We start from the raw sequence: 23,367 nt of genomic DNA on the forward strand, positions 1-23,367 counted from the left end.
GGGAAACACATCTCTTTGTTCCAAATTAGTTTTCTCAAGATTTATTTTTCTAAGAAATTCAAGAGTCATTCAATATCCTTTGGACCAATTTCACTTAGGGGAAAAAAGGAGTGGGTGTAGGAATAAGGAATGATCAAATACACTGACTAATGCACCACTGACAGCCATAAGTAAACTGCTTGCCAAGCTGTGCAGAAAATCTCTAACTGCATTTTTACCTCCCTCTTGGCCTTCTCTTCAAGGCTCCGCACATCACCTTAATCAGTAATAACAGTGTATCAGCGTATTCGGATAAAGTGATTTTCTTTTTAGTTAACCAGGTTCAATCACATTGTCTGTAATCTCAAGGTTGTTTCCATTATTATCAGTTCATACAGAGTTTATGGAATCTTCCACTGAAATAAAGCCACTCTTGATGTGGGATTCAGAACCTTATTACACAACACTATCAATACCACATAATGGTTTAGGGACTGGAAGTAAAGAGGAAAGTTATTCCAATTAGAGGTGACAGGGGAATTTAAGTAGGTGAAATGCAATTACCCAATTAATTCCTTCTAATTAGCATGGCCCAGTTTCTCTACTAGTTTACATCTATTGCAGTTTTCTTTAAAAATTATTTTAAACATGCATTTCTTCTTATTCTCAAATACTTCTTCATTTGGTAACGACAATAAAATTAAAGTTAAATCACAATGGAATTGTGCAGCTATAGGTAAAGTTTCAGAAATTTGCTTTTATGTTGTTAAAGTAGATTTAATAATTAATAGATTTCCTTTTTATAAAGTATTTTATTACATTTTGATTAGATGATGCATGCACATATTTCAAAATTGTAAAGGCATGCCCTGCTGTATGTGGTGGAGAATAACTTTCCCTTCCATTCCCATCCTTTTCTACCCCCTTCCCCCAATGACCTCTTTTGCCAGTTTTCAATATTTCCTTTTAGAAATAGTTCATTTTTTACGTGTATAGGTGTATACCTTTTATTTCTTTGTATTTTTATGGACATACAATTCACATACCATAAAATTTACCATTTTAAAGTTTATAATTCAGTGCATTTTAGTATATTCACAAGGCTGTACAATCTTCACCACTATCTAATTCCAGAACATATTTATTACCCCCAAAGAAACCCATAGTCATTAGCAGTCACTCCCCATTATATTTTTTATTTTTAAAAACAAATGGTAGCATAATATACAAACATCTTCACCTTGCTCGTTTTACCCAAACATACATCTCGAAGATCTTTCCATATTAGCACACATAGGATTGCCCTATTTTTTTAAATGGTTGCATGTTATTTCATTATTTAGACAAACCGTATACTATATCTAACCAGGCTCTGATTAATGCCAATCTAGGTTGTTCCAGTCTCTGCCATCACACACAATGCTGTAATAAATATCCCTATCCCACATATCCCTATCTTCTACACAAAAAGTATCTGTAGAATAAATCCCCAGAAGGAGAATGGCTGGGTCAAAGGTCCTGGGTGCTTTAAATTTGCACAGATTTTGACACATGGTTCTCCTCTGGGTTTGTACCAATTTATAGGTCCACCAGCAATGGAGAGCCCCTGTTTCCTTACACTTTCACTAGCACAAGGTATATCGGGTTAAAAACACCTCTGCTAATGGTGATAGGTATCTTTACATTTGCATGTCTCCTATTAAGAGGAAGGATGACTATCTTTTCACATGTTGGCAATTCTATTTGTGTGTCTTTCTTAAAGCAAAAAAGAATCACAGTGAATTCTTTTAGTATTCTTTAAGTTGCCCTTTAGCTCCTAAATTCCCCCCACTCCCATTTCTTCAACCATTTTATCCCCTACAAAAGCATTTTGCTAAAGTATTCCAGCGGATTCTAAGTGAACTTAAAAGCTTCCCAGCTTTGAGGGGCAATGGGATATTAAGCCTTGCCTCAGGTATTACTCAATGTTTAAAAGCTTAGAAATTTAATTCAGTTAATTTTAAAAGATGCTGAGAAATCTATTCAGAGATTTAAGAACTAAAAATAACCAGAGGTTATTTCCTATGAACAAATTTTTGGAAACCACCAGAAATGGATCAATCAACCCTAAAACAGTTGTTGACAACTTTTCAAACTTAGTTGTGTTACCAATATTTAATTTTCCACTGAGGTTTGCTAAGAAATTCATATAAGTATAACAACTCTCAAAAGGATTATGGGAAATCCCAATTTTGACAAATAGGGAAGGAAGAATGTTGTCTACTGAATTAACTTCTGGATGGGGATGGTCATGGAAGATGTAGGTTTTGCAATAAGAGAGGAGTGAGTTGGAAAATGGCCTGAACCAACGAGAACAGTGCTGGGCTCTAGGCTGCTGACCTGCTTTAGAAATCAGCTGTGACTAGAGCATATATAGTTGGCATTCTAAACCCATAGGTTTCCACGTGCAACCTGCCCTTTGACAAGTAGGAATCCACATAGCAACCTAAACAATGGCTGTGATCTTGGCTTCTATTCACATTTAAGAGTGAGCTGCTCAATAGCTGACTGCAAACTCTGAGCTTGGATGCAGCCTGTAAACGAGTGGATGTCACTGGAGGACAATCAAGTTGGGAGATTCAGCCATTGCTTTTGGGAGAATTCCTGAAAATTAGTCTTTATTCTGAGACCATTCTATCTTTTCAGAGGTGAATCCCCTAATCTACTGCCTAGAAAGCAAAATGTGACTGTTGGTATAGCAGCTGAGCCAAGAAAGGGGTCTGGGCAGTGTCCATGTCCAGTATAATGTCTTTCCCTTTATCTCCACTGTGGCTGGTGCTTCCAAGACTGGTGCCGCTCCAGTTCAGTTTCTCTAGAAACCAAACTGGTAGGATGGTGGGAGGGCAAGGCATTCAGGGTCTAACTGCTTTCCATATAGACCTGCAATCAGTGCTGCTGTGTAGCCCCATCTTTCATACCTGCTTTCAGAGAGACACAGTTACCCCAGTTTACTGAAACTTACGGGGGTTCTATAGCCAGAATCAGCATGCTTCCTCAAAGTATTCCCTACCCTGCAGGTGCACACGTTTCACTTTCGGTTAAGTCCATGTGCTTGGAACCCCTGTCTCAACCTCTCATCAGTGTCCACCTCTCTCTCATCAGTGACCAAAGTCTGTAGATCTATCTCCGTAACACCCCTCTGCATTCTCTTTCCTCCATTCCCATTTCCATGCCTCAATATAAGCCTCTTTTTTTCCAGGTCTACTGTAATAGTCTCAACTTCTGTGATAAGCAGAATTTTAAAGATACCTCCCTAGGAGTCCTGTCTCCTGTTATTCAATTGAACACTCATCTAGGCAATGTTGTAAAGGGATGCTGCAGATGTAATTAAGGTTGACCTGACAGCTGACCTTAAGAGAGGGAGCAATTCCAAGCATGGGAAGGATTTGACACCCCACTGCTGATCCTGAGATGTAGGGGCCCACATGCTAGAGCTACAAAGAAGCCTCTAGAAGCTGAGGGTCGCCCTCAGTCGACAGTCAGCAAGGAAATCTAAGTCCTACAACCGCAATGAACTGAATTCTGTTAACAACCTGAATGAGTGTGGAAATGGATTCTTCCCAGACTATCAGTAGGAGCCCAGGCATCTTCTTTTCAGCCTTATAAAATCCACAGCAGAGGAACAAGCAGAGTCAACTCAGACTTCTGACTTACAGAACTGTGAGGTAATAAAGTTCTGTTGTTTTAAGCTGCTAAGTTCGGCATAATTTGTCACAGGAAGCTAATGACACTTGTCTTCCTTTCAATCTAATCTTCCAACTGCTAACAGAGTGAGCTCTTAAACATACAAATATGACTCTGTACTCCGCTGCTTAACATAGTTTCATCTTTAATACATCACTTACATGTAATTTTATAAATAACACTGTGTCTGACTTGGGTTTGTATTGATTTTATGACTTTGCTTTTACACCTGACCAGCTGTCTTTCTTAAGTGGTGCTTCCAAGTCTGCTGGAGAAGAAACAATTGCATGTGTCTGGCAGTGGCTGGAGTGGGCCATAAATTCAGTTAGGAAGGGAATTATGACCATGTAAAGAGAAGACCAATACTTCAACTAAGACTGTGGTTATAAAAATGAAAAAAGGAGAGGACTGGAAGAAGTATTGAGAAAAATAAAATAGGCGTCGTGTTTTTTGTTATGTGTGTGTGTGTGTATGTATGTATAGGTTTGTGTGTGTATAAATACACACACATATTTTTAATGTATTTTTTACATAAAGTAATACATGCTTATGGGAAAACTCAACCAGTACTAAGTTGAAATGAGAGTCTAAAACTGGCAGCTCATGAATAAATCCAACTAGTCAAAAGGCTTTATGTGCCCATATAGTGTTTTAGTTTTAAATCTGAATTTGAGTGACATTAGATGGGTTCTGTACTTTCTAATTTGCTATAGTTCTGCTCTCTACCCCATCCTTTTCTAGCTTTACACCTGACCTCATTCATTCACTTATGGTTCCTTGGTTTATTCTTAATCACATGAGTTTGTAATCCCAGGGAAAGTATAAAGTCCCTATCATCTCCACAAATCCCCTAATCGTATGGTCTAGAGTAAAATTTTTCAACAGTGGCACTAGTGACATTTTGAAATAGGTAACTACTTGTTTGGTCCTGTTCACGGTAGGATTTTTAGCAGTATCCCAGGCCTCTACCCGCTAGATCAGCGGTCCCCACTTTTTTGGCACCAGGGACCCAGTTTCTTAGAAGACAGTTTTTCTACAGATGGGGTAGGGGGGTGGGGGGGGATGGTTCAGGTGGTTATGAGAGCAATGAGGAGCAGCTGTAAATACAAGTAAAGTTTCGCTTACTTGCCAGCTGCTCATCTCCTGCAGTGCGGCCTGGTTCCTAACAGGCCACGGACCAGTACTGCCAGGAGACGCCAGCACTAGATGATCCCACTTGTATCTCCTCATCATGACGATCTAAAAATGTCTCACAAGATTGCCACCACCGAGAAACTGCCCCCAGTTGAGAACCTTGTCCTAGAGAAACCTGTGATATGAATTTTTAAGGCATCCTCCCCAACACTTACTATGTCAATAATAGCAATTACATATATTTGTCTCCATACTTTTTCTGTACTTATTTTTACTCTTAGCACTTTATAACAAACATCATTCCTTGTTCTCACATGCAAATATACCATAGCCATATTTTGAAACAGCTGAAGAGATTGTCACAGTATGGGGATATAATACATTTAATCAGCTGCACCCCCTCACATAGCACTGATGGATTTTTTTCCCCTGTGTGCATGGAAAAGTCTAGAGATCACAAAAATGGTGGATGTGTGGATGAAGAGAGATTACAGGCACATGGAGACAGCAAGGGCTATAGGAAGGGGCTTCCTTAGCCACGACTGCTGTTTGGTTTAGTGCTTTGTGATCTCTTCCGAAGCCAGAGCTGGGCTGTAGGGTGGCTGACGTTCTCCTGAGACTCTGCTTCATGCTGAAAGACAGTCTACAGAGAACGGGGATTTGAGATCACAACGAGATGTTTGAGTGAGGCAAAGATGATCAACCACGACGCCAAGAAAGGAAAGTGAGTACACAGAGATTAGAAAGGGACCTGTAATGATAAAGGCAAACCAGTTACAAACATGAGACACTTAACCTTTCCTATTACTTTGTTTCCAACCACGGGCATGATAATTGTTCGCTTCGCTACCTGGGTGGTGGTACATCAAATGAATCAGCTCCTGTGCTGCATGGCACCCAAGATTCACGCCCCAGGAGCGCAAGGCAGACGGGGCCCAGAGGCAGGCTCTGCTGTTAGAACAGGGAAATGTCCTCCTGTTGTTAACCAGTGCCCCTGGCTGGGCAGGTCACGGGTCACACCAACCTGTGACTCTGGCCTCTCTCCTGATGAATGTGAGTCATCATGAGCAAGATCCAGACAACTTGATCTTTTCCAGCAGATTTGATCAAATTCACAAAATATCTATTTATGTTGCTTCAAAATAAGCTGTCATTTTATGTACAATTTTCTCTTAACTCATCAGGATTTCATTAACAGTTACATAAAATGCCTCAAACCCTCCTGTAGAAATAACTGTGACAAATAATAAAATACAAAAGAAAGAAAGAAAGACAACTCGTACCTTTTGGTACTGTTTTGTTTGGTTTGCTGCTTTGTGATGTCTTCCAAAGCGAGAACTGGACTGCAGAACAGCTGCCCGCTTTTCCTGATGATCCTTTGCTTCATGGCAGTTAGACTACTCCATTCTCGAACAAACCTCAAAATCTGGCAGAAAATGAGATAATGAAAAGAGTGTACAGCTTGCCAGGCATCTTCCTTTGAAAGTGAGGCTACTTAAAACATCTGAAAACTGATGTTTTATTATATCCCCAAAATAGGCTTTGAGTTTCACAGTTTAATGCTTTCTTCGATGTGATGCAGTTTTCCTTTCTTTATTGTGAACTATCTATGGCCAGTTCTGCAGAGGTTTCTTTCAAGCCAAAGACTCTCTAAAGGCACCATTCAGGACACTCAGCATATGTCCTTAACGCATGTAGAGACCAACAGCGAAAATGTGCTGAGACCAAAAGCGGTCTGGCTGTTGGAAGCACATATCCCACCAGTGGTTGAGGCAAAACTGGTCTTGGGGACAGTGGCTCTTGTGGTGGTGATAGGGACAGTGCAATATCTGAGCATCGCTTGTACCTGACCTGACTATCTAAATTCCCACAGGAAAAAAGCCATCAATAGTAAATCTGGAGGGGGGAAAGCGGGGGGGTGGGGGTGGGGGGGTGGTCAGATGAACTGGGAGATTGGGATTGCCATATATACATTACTAATAAGAAAAAAAAATCAAGTTGTACACTTTAAATACATGCAGTTTATGGTATGTCAATTATATCTCAATAAAAGTTCTTAAAAATAATAAATCTGGGATGTTTTATTAGGGTTACCATTACTCTTACTTATTGGTCAATTATACATAATTGGCTTTTTTCTGGCACTCTGAGAATCAGGATTAGATGATACCAAAGAGACTAGCTCATGGCTACCTTTTCCTTTAAGACAGGTGCAGCCGACCATGGGCAGTGTTTCATTTCCGCTCAAAGGGCAAAAACATAATCACTATTTTCTTGTAAAAAGTGGTACACTGCCTGCTGGCTCAGCCCCCGCACATGCTGACCCTCTTAGCAGTGAAGATAAATCAGCCACAGATCAGAACTAAGGCCTCCCCAGTGGGTGCGTGGCCTGCAGCTGCACATAGGTGCTCCCAACAATGCATGGAGTCACCCCATGTGGCGTTATCCCTGCTCTCAGAGCTTGTCAGGGCCAGAGCTTAACCTACAAAGATAAAATGTGATTCTGTCAGATACGAAAATCACAGTTGCTAATCCTGTGAATGAGAAATTAAACGATGTGAGGATGATTCTATCCACAGAAACAGCAACCCTAGGTGTGATCATTCGCCAAGGAACAGATTTCACGTTTATTCTTAGCATCGGGGTAATTCATAGGCACTGCCTGGACTGATTAAAATGCAATGAGTGACTTGACTCTGCAATAGGCCACAAAGTGCTCTGCTTTTATTAAACTCAAAAATGGTCATTAAAATTACTCAACAAATTTTCATTTAGAACAAACACGCAGGAATGTTCTTACCAGGGAGCGATTCTGTTTCAGCTGAAAGCTTGCTGGTAAATCTTCCCAAAGGTCTAATTTTATATCCAAAGGAATGAAATTACAGTTCATCTGGTTTCCATCCTGGTTAGATTAGGGAAGGCATTATTAACCCACTTTGTGTGTAGGTACCCATAATTGTCCTGAAAGTAAAGAATTCTATAACAGCACAGCATGCCCAGCTTCCTACAAGATAAACCGAGGCGGCTCATTCTATACAAGATTCCACCCACAGAGCTTCCCTGGAAGGACTCTGGGTGCAGGAGGAGGGCCAGGCTCTCCACACACTCCGAGGGCCCCCAATGCATTCAATCTCAAGGGTAAATGATACCACGTAGAGGGGTGTGGTCAGTCAAACCTGAGGTTTGAACACGAAGTATTCCTTTTACAAGGGGAAATAAGAATCTCTGTGGAAATCTACTATACAAACAATAGTTGAACCGGTATTCTATCTAATTCTCTCAGCCAAAAGGAAATGTTACAGTTCCCATAATCACTGTGGGGAAAAAAAAATACAAAAAGTACTTACATAGTGATTAAAAGTGTAGATATGTAATTGTTCCTCTAAACTCTGCACTAGACATGGGATTCTGGCTGAAATGAATAGTTCTTTAGAGGTATACTATTCACATGACATAAGACGCTGAACATTTGCTACTGCTCTTCCTTTTAAAAGGTGTTCCTTTAAGCACTGAACGAGGGTTTATATCCAAATGTCTGTTTCTAGATTTTATTTTAGCTCTCCTAAGGTAAAAAGGAAAGCTTTCATTTGAACTCTTCTGTAGCTGTGAAAATCCCTGTTGACATTTCATCTGCTTAGTGTCTCAGGTTTAGAAAATTGATTGAATAACATTTCATGGCAAGGGGACATGTAAGTATTTAGAAAAATGCACTTGAGACTAGTGCACAGGCAGGGCGGCAGAGCCAGAATGTGGGTCAGGGAGGCCGCGGAATTTGCTTGGCGGTGGGCACACTCCACCCTCTACCAAGACTTCCGCAGTTTCTTTCTGGTCTCCACCCAAGGGGGAAACACCCTGATCAGAGGATCTGGGATGCTGAGCCTTCACTGCACAGAGTAAAAAGTTAAGGGCTTCTGAATTCCTGTGTGTGCTCTGCCTGGGGTCCGCCTCCGGCTTCTTGACCTTCCAGCCCCTGGGGGATCCATTCTCTGTTATTCTCACGTGATGGTCTGAGAAGCACAGCCTGGAGCTCCCCCCACAAGGAGGAGGCTCAGGCAATTAGACCTGTCTCTAGGCGAGCAGAGGGCTCCTTGGTGCTCCCCGAGTCTAGAATTTCCACATGGTGGACCAGGGTCCAAGCCTCCAAGGGGAGCGTGTCCTGCCTGTCTTCTTTCTCAGTGTCGCTCTTGGCGGTGGTCCCACAGTGGAGGCTGCTTGGGGCTGCTGGTATTCACAATCCTAGCCGTCTCCTAAACTTCTAATACTCAGAACTGAAGATTATTACGTGGTACACCATCTATCTGTACCTAATATTTGGGTTAGCAGAAAACCCATAACTGAGTTTGGGAGCTCCAACCTAAGTTATCTTTAAAAAGTCATTCTGGGGACGTCCCTAGTGGTCCAGTGGTAAAGAATCCGCCTTCCAATGCAGGGGGACGCGGGTTCAATTCCTGGTCAGGGAACTAAGATCCCACATGCTGTACAGTGCGGCCAAAAAAAAAAAAAAAAAGAACAAAAAGGCATTCTTTTAAACTCATGGGATAGCCCATGAGTTTAAAAACTCACAAATACGATTTTATGATACTTATAAAGATTAGAAGTTTGAAACCATAGACCAAGCAAAAGTGTTTGTAATCTTAGCAATTTTTTCCCTCAAATACTCACACTAGTTAACCTTGGCCAAAGAGTCTCACATGGTCTCTAAGACCCTTTCAGAGGATCCAGAGAGTCCGAGGTGTTTTTTATAATAATAGTAAAACATCATTTGCCTTTTTCACTCTCATTCTCTTATGAATGTCCAGTGAAGTTTTCTATGCACAGGCAGATCTGAGAATCCCACTGTCTTCTACTAAAACTTTAGAGGAAATGGCTGAAACTGTGAAACAATGCTACCTTCCTCACTAAACACTATTTTTGTTTTGGAAAATATAATTAGTTTTCATAAAAATATGCATCTTACATAAACATGTAATGGACTTATTATTTCTACTCTGGAATGAATAAATGAATATTTTAGAGTGTTCCCATTTTAATTTCAAATACAGTAAATATCAATAGATATAACCCACATAAACAAAAGCTTTTTGAGTCCTCAACAAAGTTTAGGAGTGCAAAGAGGTCCTGAGACTGAAAAATTTGAGTGCTGCTAACCGGGGCTATGGCAGGAATCTGGGCAATCCTATTATTAAAGCTTCCTGGAGTTTACTCAACACGGATGGGCAAGCTTAGACTTCTGTAAAGACGCTGCTGCTGCTGTAGCTGCAAGCTCAGTGCAGGAGCCAACTCTGAGTGCGAGCTCACCACGGCCAGGCACTGTGCTAAGTGCCTTCCAGGAAATAGCTTATTTTGTCCTGGCAACAACTCCTCCATCTTTTACAGCTGAGGAAACTGAGGCACAGAGCAGTTAAGTACTGTGTCCAAGATTCAACACTTAGTAACAGATCTGAAGAGAGACACCCTGGCCCTGGAGTCTACACTCTTAACTACTATGCTGTTTGCCTCTTGTTGTCTTTAGATTTAACAGGAATTTGCGAATTAGCTTTAAGGAGGAAAAGAACTCAATGCCTAGCCCATTGCTAATAAAATTAATTATCTCCACTGAGACATGAAAAAGGGAAGACTTCTGTATGTTTCCAGAATCTACATGATGCTTACCTTAGTATAGATGTGAATCCGGTCAGTATTCTTACTCGCACAAAACATTAAGGTATCATACACTGGCAAAGTGTCTGAACTCTTCAAATGTTCTAATAAAGAAGATAAAGAAGAACCTGAAGGCGAATCTACCCTCTGTCCAAAATAGCTTCTTTTAATCTTCTGTGAGTAAGGATGATAAAATAGCTATATCAAAATACCAATATATTTGATAAATAACATGTGTCTCGGCGTGAAATACAACATGGTAGGCCATCTAAGAGCGTATTGGTTTATATGGTAACCAGTTGCTTTGAACTGTTGCTAATGACCCAACAAGGAAAAGAAATTCAGCATTTGCTAAAATGATAAGAGTTAGGCATAAAGGAGAATTTCCTGCCCCCCAAGAGTCCTTATCGATCTTGAAGGCGGCTAGAATCTATTCCTGTGGCTAGAGTGGGTTTCAGCTGACACTGAATGAGCACTATTTGATTGGCAGCAATACAGCTCTGCCAAGGGCCACTCAAATGACTGACGGCCTATGGCCTGGTGCCTCACATTCACACAAGGAAATGAGCGGCTAAGCCTCCTTTCTGATAATCTTTATTTATTCCTTTCTCAGTCCTACTGACCAATATATTCTACAGGAGAAACAGGGTTATCCAAGCAGATCTAAATACTAATTACAGTTAGCACTAATCAAGCACTTACAATGTGCCAGGTACTGTTCTAAGCACATATATTGACACTTCTCAGAAATTAAGTAGTGCATTTTACAGAGGAGGAAACTGAGGCACATTAATCTGCCCAAGGCCACTAGCAAGGGAGCCCAGTAATCTGGCTCCAGAGCTTGTGCTCTTAACCTCTGCCATTGTTCCTCAGTGACCTTTTAAAGTATGTTTCCAGATCTAGGAGTCCATGATTTGTTTGCGATTCTATTTGGCAACGTCATCTACTTCCATTTTTCTAATCAAGGCATCAGTCATTTTACAAACTTGGATTGTGGATTATACCCATATCTCATAAATTCAAAAATGTACATTTTTTCTACACTAACATCTCTGAAATTGGCATGTTTCACAGTCAATAATCGTGGCATTTTATAACCATGGTTGGCCAGGTGGCAGCTGTGAGGTAACTGTCACTGCCTGGGCATCAGTTTAGTCATAACTATGACATTGTTGTCACTTTGACACTCCACTTGAGATACAAGCATTGTTGTTACTGAGTGTTGAGTTTAATTATCTTTAAAGTGTCTTCAAAATGTTTTACTATGGTTTGGAATTGAAATGAAAAGTTATCATGTGTACCAAAAATTTGGATACAGAGCAGGAGAGCATACATTTGTTACTAAAGAAGCTAACATGTATCCCTGGAGGAATAACTGGAATTTCTCATTGAGAAATTTCTTACTCTTGCAAAGGAATAACTGAGTGCTTCATGGAACCTAAGAAAAGGAGATCCCTGCAAACAGAGGAAGCTGCCTTATATTTGAATACTAAAATGTGCAAAAGGGTTGCCTGCTACATGCCAAGCAAAGCAAGTGAAAGCAGGAAAAACTGCCAAAACCCTCAGAACAAATGAAGGTGATGTCAAAGCAACAGAGGGTCTTATGATCTGGTCTGGGCTATCATCAAGTTATTGTGTCATAGCTTAATTGAATTTTTTTTCTTTTTCTTTTCAAATGTACATAAAATCAGTGCATCTCATAATCACTGTCTCCAGATTTGAAGATCTATGGTTAATGCATTAATGCTTAAAGATCAGAAGTCATTCTTTGATAAAAAGCATTACAAGAACAACTCCAAATCAGCTGATATTCTTGGTAGCTAGTAGCTACATTCGGGAACATATTTTTCCTTTCATTGTTTTCATGAAGTGTAATTTAATGGTTCGAAACTACAGATAATGCATCTTTTGAAGATACAGACATCCTTCCAGATCCCTAGAATTCCAGTCAGAATGAAACTACAGTTTCAGTGTGGTTCTAAAGAGCATGTGTGGGTAGAAGAAGCATTTTACTATTATGTGCCTTCTCTGTCTTCCTTCTGTTTTTCAAGGAAATCAATGTTAGCGGGTAGATGTGAAGCATATTGCTTTTGTGGCGGTCTCATCCCAGTGATCTGAGAAATAAAAAAATAAAAAAGAAGAGGGAATAGGTACAGGGGGATATGCTGGCATTGTCTAGTGGATTGGGCCAATGAAAATTTCACTGGCAGAATAGAATTTCTAAAAGTCTAGTGATTTTTGGATACCAAGGGGAGAAGAGGGGGTGGGATGGATTGGGAGATTGGAATTGACGATATATACAATACTGTGTATAAAACAGATAAGTAATGAGGACAGACTGTTTAGCACAGGGAAGTGTGCTCTGTGGTGACCTAAATGAGAAGGAAATCCAAGGAAGAGGGGATATATGTATACTTGTGGCTGATTCACTATGCTGTACAGCAGCAACTAACACAACATTGTAAAGCAACTATACGCCAATAAAAATAAATTAAAAAAAATTTAAAAGTCTAGTGATTTCTGAAAAGTATGTGTAAGTAAAGCTAACATATGTCTTCATGAAGGGATCAATTTGTAACTAACAAGCCAGTATTCCCCTGCCATAGGTGGAGCGACTCATGGCCCAGCTGATAACAATTGCCAGTCGCTGATTCTGGGTCTGATGTTTAGTTCACTGAGCCGTATGCTATCCTAGAGCAACAGCTTCATCATCACTGGAAGAACTGTCACAGCATGAACAAGGGAGCTAGAGACAAAGAGGTTGTGTCTACATTGTCTACTTAAAGGCCGTTACAATTAACAGACCTAAACAGGATCCATCGTAAGGTAGTTTTGGGAAGACCTTGAGGAATAAGAGGAAAGGAAGGCTGAGTAAAGAAGAAAGCAGGAGAAAGTAGAGTCACAGATATAGAAAACAAACTTATGGTTACCAGGGGGAAAGGGGTGAGAGGGATAAACTGGGAGATTGAAATGGACACATACACATTACTACATATAAAATAGATAACTAATAAGGACCTACTGTATAACACAGCTCAATACTCTATAATGCCCTATATGGGAAAAGGATCTAAAAGAGTGGATATATGTACATGCAATAACTGATTCACTTTGCTGTATACCTGAAACTAACATAACATTGTAAATCAACTATACTCCAATAAAGAAAGAGGAGGAGGAGGAGGAGGAGGAGGAGGAGAAGGAGGAGGAGGAGAAAGGAGGATGCCTTGGGCTCAGAAATACTTGAACATTTCATTTTAGAGCTATGAATCCAACTCTAAATTACATCTATGTTTAACAGAAACTAACTTAAAAGAAAAACTTGACAGTCCATCCCAACCATTTTGGGGTTGTTAAAATGAGAACATCAACCTGTGGGTTACTATGGTCACAAACTGAGTAACAAAGAAAATAACCCAAAAGTACTCACAATCTTTCGCCAGCTGGCCCATAAAGACAGTGCTGTATGACATACAGGCTGGTATTTGCCAATCATCACAGCTATAAATGATGAATGGAATCAACCAAAAAGTAAATAAATCTGAGACACTACATGGTTGGTTCCAAACACAGTCATGATTCACACAGTCTTGAAATTATGTTCTTTAAAAACATTTTATTAAGGAAAAAAAAAGAATCAAACAAACCCTCAAAACCCTAAATATAAAATATGCCAATTAATTATAGCCATTTAAAAGAAATTTATGTGTAAGGGATTAATGATCTCCTAAATGGCTGTTAATAATCTGTCAATCTTAGAACAATCTATGTTGTTCAGAAGAACCCCCAAACATCAAAACCATCCTCTCACTGGGAGAACGGGCGGGCCACGCTTGGTGGAGGCTGGGCAACAGGCCTGAGACAGCACACGTAGCCATGTATGGGTTTAGCTCTCTGCGTTACATCTGAATGCCAACAATTATTGCTCTTCCAGCCATCTGGTGTTTATATATGTGGTTACAAATGGTTGGTATTTTTAATATAAAAGGGAATACAAGGAACCTGGAACAAGGTAGTAATCACAAACCTACTAACAGTATTATGTGTCTAAGCATATGTTTATTATTTGGATCCTGGAAATGGAAACAAGACTTACCATCACCTGGCTGGGGTGTGAGTCTGCCCTCACTCTCCATTTTTGAAACTTCTTCCTTGTTCTCAGCTAATGGTTCAGGGTCTGAATGTGCCAGGACTTGTTTTTCTCCATCAGAACTAGTCTGAATTTTTTCGGAGTTGTTTTTCTGAGACTCATCTTTCTCATTTTTGTTTTTATCCTGGGGGTGCTTGAGGCTATCTATTTGTAGAACAAATTTGTACAAGTAAATTAATTTCAAACAAATTAAATTTGAAATTTAATTTCAAATTAAACAAATTAATTTGTTACAATCAAACAAATCAGACAAAAAATTTACACTTACATTTAGGTAAAGTCATTATGCATTCTAAGCCCAATTTAAAAAGTAGAGTTACAAAAAGTCACAGCTAGGTCTTATAAAAAGAAACAAAGTCAACAATGTCTGTTCATTCTTTTGAAACATGCATCAGGAGTCACTGAACACCAAATATTATTCTAGGTGCTGGAGAGGCAGAAGGAACAAAACAGAAAGGTTCCTGCTTCCTGGAGATTCCATTCCAAGGGGCAGAGATAAACAGGTAAACAAACAGGATTTTTTCAGATAACAAGAATAAGTGAGTAAGGCAACTGGGTGGGAGGAGAAAAGTCAGCAGGCCCATATGAGCTGAGAGCTGCTCAGGAATCTAGGAAGCCTGGCCCTGGGGGGGCCTGTATTCTTGGATTAGATTCTTAGTGTAACTGGAAGCCATTAAAAGGTTTTAAGCAAAGAAATGTAATGATCTAAGTTTTTAAAGGATCACTCTGCTATGTAGAGAAGGACCAGCCTCAAGGAGGCTTCTGAGGTCCTGAGAGAGAAATGATGGTAGCTCCTAGTGGGATGGTAGCAATGAAGATGAAGTGGCTGGAATCAAAATATACTGCAGAGGTTATACTACCAGAACTTCATGAAGTGGGAGCAGAGGGAAGAATCTACGATTCTGCCTCTAGATTTTTAGCATGATGTGGAGGAGATAGGGGAAGAGAAGATTTGGTATTAAATGTGATGGTGATGAATCAAGACTTCCATTCTGGACATGTTAAGCTTGAGGTACCCATTAGACATCCAGGTGGAGATGTTACATAATCCACTGGATACATCCAATCTGGAATTCAAGTGAGAGATACAAATCTGGGCATATGAGCTATAAGATGCCAAGTAAAAGCAATAGATGTTAAGAGCAAAGCACCAGAGAAATGTTACATATGGGCAAATACTAGTGTTCAATGTATACTATACCAAATTTTATCCAACATACTGGAGACTGCATTAGCAACCTTTATAGGACCTCTCAGTCCTATATCCTAATATTGGTCCTTTAATTTTTTGAACTCCACTGTTTCCCCAAAGTGTTACATGGCAGGTATTGATTTTAAAATTTACATGAATTATGGGGCGGGGGGGGGAGGTGGTTAGGGAGTGTGGGATAGACATGCACACAGTGCTACATTTAAAGTGGATAACGAACAAGACCTACTGTACAGCACAGGGAACTCTGCTCAATGTTATATGACAACCTAACTGGGAAAAGAATTTGAAAAAGAATAGCTACATGTATATGTATAACTGAATCACTTTGTTGTACACCTGAAACTAACACAATGTTATCAATCAACTATACTCCAATATAAAATAAAAAGTTAAAAAAATAAAATTTACATGAATTAGAATTAATTCTGCTTTTTAATACTTTTGGAATGTATCCAAATCAAGGTTGGAAATCATTATGTCAATCTGTAGTAGTAGTAATCCAATAAAATTAACTATTATACACAGTAATATCATTGTTACTTAGAATATGTATTATTCTTAAATCAGACTGTTTCATATTCACAAAAGATTTTTTTTTTCTTAGACTGCTTGATAGTTTGCTTATTAAATCATGGTTCTAGAAATCTTCATTGTTGCTCTTGGTATCACAAAGAAAAATCAGAACTATAAAATCCTATTAAACTATGATTTTTATAGACTCAATTTATAGACAATGTGAACTGATATTATTTTATAGTCACGAGATATTTCAGCTTTATTGCCTGTAGCAGTTGGAAATTGAATGAGATAATGCAAGTTGTGGGAGATATTACATGGAATAAGCTTGTTGCTCCAATTTAGTTCACAGACAACAGGTGTCCACATTACAAATATAACCACCCAGATGGCAGACTTGTCAGTTTTGGTAGGAACACCCAGAATTGAAGGAGGAAAGACTCAGCTACTGATTATATTTTCTATCAGATCAAAACTAAGGGAGAGGAGAGCAAGGCAAGCAGGAAGAAACTGAGCACCAGAGCTTCTATCTTTGCTGAGTCTTTGTTAATGTCAATACACTGAAGAATTCACATATGATGGAAAAGTAGGTGTGTATAATTATTACAGTTGATAAAATTTTATTTTATTTATGATCTTTTCCAGTTTCCAAACCTGTCAACTTAGCATTTTTAGTTGCCATAAAAATGGCCTCTAAATTTGGAAACAAAAGGAATACTAATGATCTTTTCTTAGGACAACCACAGTTGTTATTAATCATTTCAAGAATAAAACATCAAAAAATGCATATCATGCTGGAAAAACATACTCTGAGATATGTTTATGATTTCCAGTTTCAAATAGCCCATTTTAGAAAAGAATAAACTCATAAAACAGACATGAAATTAGTTTCTAAAAGAAGATCTACAGAGGAATTTTTATGATTTGTCATAGAAGAAACATGGCACAATGAATATTTTACTAGACTAAGAAGCTATGTTGGATTCATTTTGCTATTTAAACAAAATAATCTACAATTTCTTTAAAAACAAGTATCTATGGAGGAAAGAAAACAGCAGGTCTATGACTATAAGGCATATTTGTTGCCATAGCAACAGAGCTTCTATTCCTGCCCACTGAATTCACAACCTGCTGGCATTAATCAGAAATGTCCATTTGTGCCAAATTAATGCCATGTCACAGGCACTGGGGGAATATATGTTCTTGACAGAACTGAGAGATTTTCACATTCCACAAGGGGATAAATTCACAGTCTTCACTATTTATTTCTTCCTCCAGCTTAAAAGCTAAAGTTGGTACCCAGTCACACGAACCTCTGATGATAGCAGTTGTTTCTAAAAGCACAGGTTATCTGAAGACACCACTGCCAGCCCCCCTCATGGTTGCCCTCCGAGTACTCACCAGCACTGCCCTGAGGATTCTCACACATTTCACAGTAAGGTAACACTGAGTTATTGATATAGGTGCAGAAAGCGCACTGCCAGCCCTCACCAGGAAGGCGTGGGGTGGTGGCCTGGGCCTCGGCCTCACAGACCCCGTCCACAAGTGAAGCTTTGGTCTGCCCAGGGTGGGATGGTTTCTCCTCTGGGGGACTGCAGTGGTCATCGGTGGTGACTAATTTCAGTTTTTTAGCTTCAGGTTCAAAATCGCTTTCATAGTCTCTTGTAGCTGTTTTTCCAGGGTCTGCTGGCACTATAGTATTTTTCTCCTGGAACATCCTTGATTCATCACAGGAGGTCACCAATTGTCTTTTCTTAGGGTTTGGTAAGAAGAATGATCGAATATCACGCTGTTTTTCTTTTTCAAACTAGGAAAAATAAAGTTATTAAATTAAGAGGCTATTGAGTATGCTCTTCCTAAATGAAACAGGTTAACAAACTTTTGATTCACCATATTCCTTTATCTTTTGAATACCTTGATGGAAATGGATTCAATCATGTGATGACTCTTCATATATTCACACACGTGGAAGACCACTAACGCCTCCATATACTTTCTGTGTCTAACGTTTTTTTAGCACTTTACGTATATTAACTCATTTAATCCTCATGCCAGCTCTGTGAGGCAGGTACTATCATTCTTCCCATATTTCAGATGAGGACATTAAAACTTTAGAGAAGTTAGGTAACTTGGCTATAGAAGTTATATAATAAAAATACACTTTATAAACTATCTGCTCTAGAATGTATGTCAGGGAAAGGAGGCGATTGTGGGTTTAAACATTTCAAGTCAATCAAGACCTAGAAAAATGTTTTCATGCCCAAACTATAAACATGAATAGTGTTCATAAACAATAAGTTTTTCATATTAAAATATTTTCCTGACTAGGAAGTATTTTTCAAATAGCATTAAAGATATTAATTAGAACAGCTTCTTTAATAGACACAGTTTAATAACTATCTTTTTAAGAAATATATTTCTCTTTTCTAATAACAGCAACTTCACTGTCTCATGTTTTTCATCTTCTTTTCAATGTGTAAATCTCAACCTCCTAATTAGAGAACAGAGGATACCCATTTCCACAACTGATTAGCCAGCAGTTAAGGTAAATTACGGAGTTAATTTTAGAGCAGTCCTGCTAAGGGCTGAACTGGGTACCATGGACACACACTGTGGCAGACTGCATTTCCAAAAATGGACATACCAATTCTCATCCCATCTCAAAGGCTTGTCTCACAACGTGACACTGACACACCTAAATTTAGAGGTGGGGTCTGTGTTCCTCTCCCTTGAACCTGGGTGGACCTTTGTAAGTCTCAACCAGTAGAATGCAGTGGAAGTATCACTGTGTGACTTCTGAGGCTAGGCTGTAGAAGCTAACACGGCTGCTGGCACTCTGTCTCTCTCTCCTTCTCTGTATCTTCTGGGAGGGACACTGGTCTTTGAAACATAGCCACCACGTTGTGGGTAAGCCCAGGCCACATGGAGAAACCATATATGGGTATTCAATTTGACAGTCCCACACAGGCCCCCAGGTACCAGCCAGCATCAACTGTCAGACATGGGAGTGAAGAAGCTTTCAGATGCTTCCAGCTGCCAGTCTTGGGATCTTCCACCAAAAGCCCCAGTCCTCACAGAGCAGATATGTCATCTCCACTGTACCCTGGCTTATCTACAGAAACCATGAGAAATGATACACAAGTATTGTTGTTTTAAGGTACTAAGTTTTGGGGCAATTTGTTATGCCACAATAGATTACAAAGACAGACTATAGATAATGACATCCAACTACTGCAAAGAGATAGTTTACATAATAAATCTTATCTTTATTTCTTAGTAGTGCTGCATAAGAAAGACTGAGGAAATTAATCAAGACAGAAGCATTAGTGGTTACAGGGAGCTGTGAGAAAGGGAAATAAGGAGTTATTGCTAAATGGTTACAGAGTCTCTGTTTGGGGTAATAAAAAAGTTTGGAAAATAGTGGTGATGGTTGCACAACATTGTGAATGTAATTAATGTCTCTGAATTATACACTCAAAATGGTTAAGATGGCAAATTTTATGATTATATATAATCACAAATTTTTTAATTTCCAAAAAAAGGGAAAAAAGTAGGAAAAGAAGAATATTTATGTTGTTCCCATATTGGTAAAATTAAAACATATTATAGGAAAAAAGTCCCCCCCCAAAATGTACAACTCTGATTTCATACGACTGCTATTTATATATTCTCATATACTATTAAAAAGTTATCTAATAAGTTGTGGAAGTTACAGAATTTACATTAAGATATAAAGCATGAAATCACAAGACAAGATTTTTAAAACAATGCACAAGAGAAATTCTAAGAAAAGGATGGAGGAAAGAAGAGAGATTATCAGACTAGTGGAATTTGGTGTTAAAAAAAATAACAAGGATACAAAGATAGTTATACATTTAAAGAGAATGTTCTATTCCATATAATAGGACTGCAAAGAGAGTTTATAGAATTTTGAAAATATTGGCAAATGTTCAGCCAATGTGAACAAATTCTACCAGCTATTTCTAGTTAAACTACAGCGATTTTACAAGAGGTTAACTTTCTGAGTCCTTGTACATGCCTGGAAATGACCTGATTTTGCCCTAACTCTTAGTAGTTTTGTTGGGCATACAATTCTTCAAAATCTTTAAAGACATTGCTCTATTTCTTCCAACATCTGATGATACTGACAATGTTCCTTTGTAGGTTGCAAACTCTTTTTTCATTTTAGAGGCTTTTGGGACCTTTTTATCCCTGGTATTCTAAAATTTCACAATGATCAATGTCTATATATCTCTATCTGTCATCTATATCTATATGCTTTCTGCTTAGCACCCAGGATACCTTATTAATTTTGTATAGTATTGATCATCTTTAGTTCCTAGAAATTTCTATTCTTCTTTGATAGTGTCTTCCTCCTCATTTTCTATTTTCTCTTTTTCTGGAATTCCTGTTAGCAGAATGTTAAACCTAGACATTTATGTCATCTTTTATTCTCATATTTTCCTTCTTTTTGTCTTTTTACCTCTAACCTCTTGGCGTTTAGCTCTATTTTATCTTTCAACCCTTCCATAAAATTATTTGTTTGGCAGTCATATTTTTAATATCTATATTCTTCTTCTGTTTTGTTTTGTTTTTTGTTTGTTTTGGCTGCACTATGCAGCTTGGGGGATCTTAGTTCCCCCACCAGGGATCGAACCTGGGCCCTGGCAGTGAAAGCACAGAGTCTTAACTGTCGGGAGCCCTCTGGCTGCTGTGACAAGGTCACCAGGCTCCAAGGAGGACCGCAAGGCGAGAACTCCTTGGAAGGGCATTTCAGAGCAGGAGGATCGCAAGGCGAGGACAGGCCCCAGACCATCTCCACCTATTTTACATTCTGTTCTTTGTTTCTTTGTAATACTATGCTTACCACCCACTTCCCCTCCATGTTTCTATGTCCCCAGGAAAGAACCAGGGTTTGACACATTCCTTCTCGTGCCTGCCCCAGCAAGTCCCCTCCTACCACTCCTCGGTGGAAAAGGCGGGCACCTCAGGCTACTAAATGCTGGAGAAAAGGGAGGGGTGGCTCTTTTTGTAATGCTTATGATTGCAGCAAGGCATAAGTATAGACATAGACATTAGGCATAGGTACGGGTGCTAAGGGCTATAGTTTGCTTAGATATAAGATTAAGAAGTTATTTACATATACTTACCTCAGAGTCACAAGGTTTTGTATGGGTGCTAAGGGCTATAGTTTGCTTAGATATAAGATTAAGAAGTTATTTACATATGCTTACCTCAGAGTCACAAAGTTTGCAAGCCAAACCTGACAAAAGAAAGAAACTGGTAGGTGCTGAGGGAAGATATGTTCTGCCATAAAAGAATTTTTCTGAGATATGTTTACTATATAAACACACAAAGCTCTGACAATAAAGAGAGATCCTGCGTAGCTGACACAGACCTCCTCTTCTCTTCCTTGCGCCGTTACCACTCATCCCTTGGGTACTCCTGGACCCGCCGGAGCTGGACTTCGGCACTTAACCACTGGACTGCCAGGGAATTCCCTTTAATACCTGAAAGTTCCTTCTTGTCCCTTGTTCCTTTTGTACAGTATTCTGATTTTATTAATATTTGCAATATCATCTCAAATCTAAAGTTGCGAATTAGTTTTTAAAAAGTTACCTCTAGGATCAATTTTTGTATTAGTTTATTTTTGTTCTCCTTTTAGATTGCCTCCTCAAATGTCCAATGACCTCATACATAAGAATGAAGGAATAGGAGGGTTGCCTAGGAACTCAGGACACATGGGGCTTATCACCAAGAAGATCTACCAGGACATACTGATTGAACATGAGGGGTGAGGAAGATGGAGGGGACCACAGTGATTCTCCGACGCCCCTGTAGGGATGATATTTTCAGTCACTATAATAGGGAATACAGGAAGATAAATGGCTCATTAAAAGGCAAAAAGAGAAAAGGAAATAAAAGTTCACTTTTAGACACATGTGAGGACTGGTGTGTCCCAGGATGGCGAGTTCCAGGAAGCAGGTCCAGAGTTCAAGGGAAAGAGACACCTGGATTTGCACATGTGGGAACCACTGACATACAGAGGTGGTTACAGTCAAAGAGGCCTGGATGCCATGAACAGAGGAAGGAGGAAGTAAGAAAAAGTGAAAGTCATGGACACAAGCAGCGGGACACTAAGGGTGGAATGAGGAGGAAGAGATACTGAGGAAGGGAACAGTAGGAACAGTAAGAAAGGCAGAAAAGTCAGGAGAGTAGTGGCTTTAGTGTGCTTGTGTTTTGGTTTCCATTCATTACCCCCAGGTACTCAGGGGGCATTTTCAATCAGAAAAATCCATGTCCTTCAGATCTGGGAGATTTTCTTATATTATTTTTTCTTCCTCTGTCTTCCCTGTCTTTTCTTTCTGGAATTCCTATTAGGCAAAATCTTCTGAACTGATCATTTGATTTTCTTCACTTTAACTCACATTTTTCCATTTCTATTTGTTCTACTTTCTGTGTGATTTCCTCATTATCTTCCTTTCCATCCTTGTTGTTTTCTGCTATCTCTGATTTTTCCTCATTCTCTGATTTTACCCTTTCCTTGTTCATGTTTCTTGGGTGCAATACTTTCTTTTACTTCTCTGTGAATACCAATGAAGGGTTTTTGTTTGTTTTCTTCAGCTCACTACACTATTTCTGCTTCTTTTGTATCCTTTCTTGTTTTGCATGCTTATTTTTGTCCCTGCTTTGCCCGTGAGAGGATTTCCTCCAAACCTGGTGGCCTTCACTGTCCATTTACATTTAAGAATAAGACACTAAGGGACTTCCCTGGTGGCGCAGTGATTAAGAATCCACCTGCCAATGCAGGGGACAAGGGTTCGATTGCTGGTCTGGGAAGATCCCACACGCCGTGGAGCAACTAAGCCCATGTACCACAACTACTGAGCCTGCGCTCTAGAGCCCGTGAGCCACAACTACTGAAGCCTGCGCACCGAGAGCCTGTGCTCCACAAGAAGAGAAGCCCCTGTACTGAGAAGCCCGTGCACCACAACCAAGAGTAGCCCCCACT

The 23,367-nt window shown here is 39.5% G+C and overlaps 1 protein-coding gene across 1 annotated transcript in view; it reads right to left on the reverse strand.

Moving 5' to 3' along the window:
• Positions 1–23,367, reverse strand: part of ZRANB3 (zinc finger RANBP2-type containing 3) — a 97,218-nt gene that overhangs the window by 8,067 nt on the left and 65,784 nt on the right. Inside the window, exons 10-14 of the mRNA XM_057746767.1 lie at positions 17,757–18,162; positions 14,573–14,770; positions 10,489–10,580; positions 7,637–7,738; positions 6,120–6,262 (exon numbers count right to left, since the gene is read on the reverse strand). Of these exons, the coding sequence (XP_057602750.1) occupies positions 6,120–6,262; positions 7,637–7,738; positions 10,489–10,580; positions 14,573–14,770; positions 17,757–18,162 (941 nt within the window). The remainder of the gene's footprint in view (positions 1–6,119; positions 6,263–7,636; positions 7,739–10,488; positions 10,581–14,572; positions 14,771–17,756; positions 18,163–23,367) is intronic.

The sequence above is a fragment of the Hippopotamus amphibius genome, chromosome 8 (assembly GCF_030028045.1).
Source record: "Hippopotamus amphibius kiboko isolate mHipAmp2 chromosome 8, mHipAmp2.hap2, whole genome shotgun sequence".
Lineage (NCBI taxonomy): Eukaryota > Metazoa > Chordata > Mammalia > Artiodactyla > Hippopotamidae > Hippopotamus > Hippopotamus amphibius.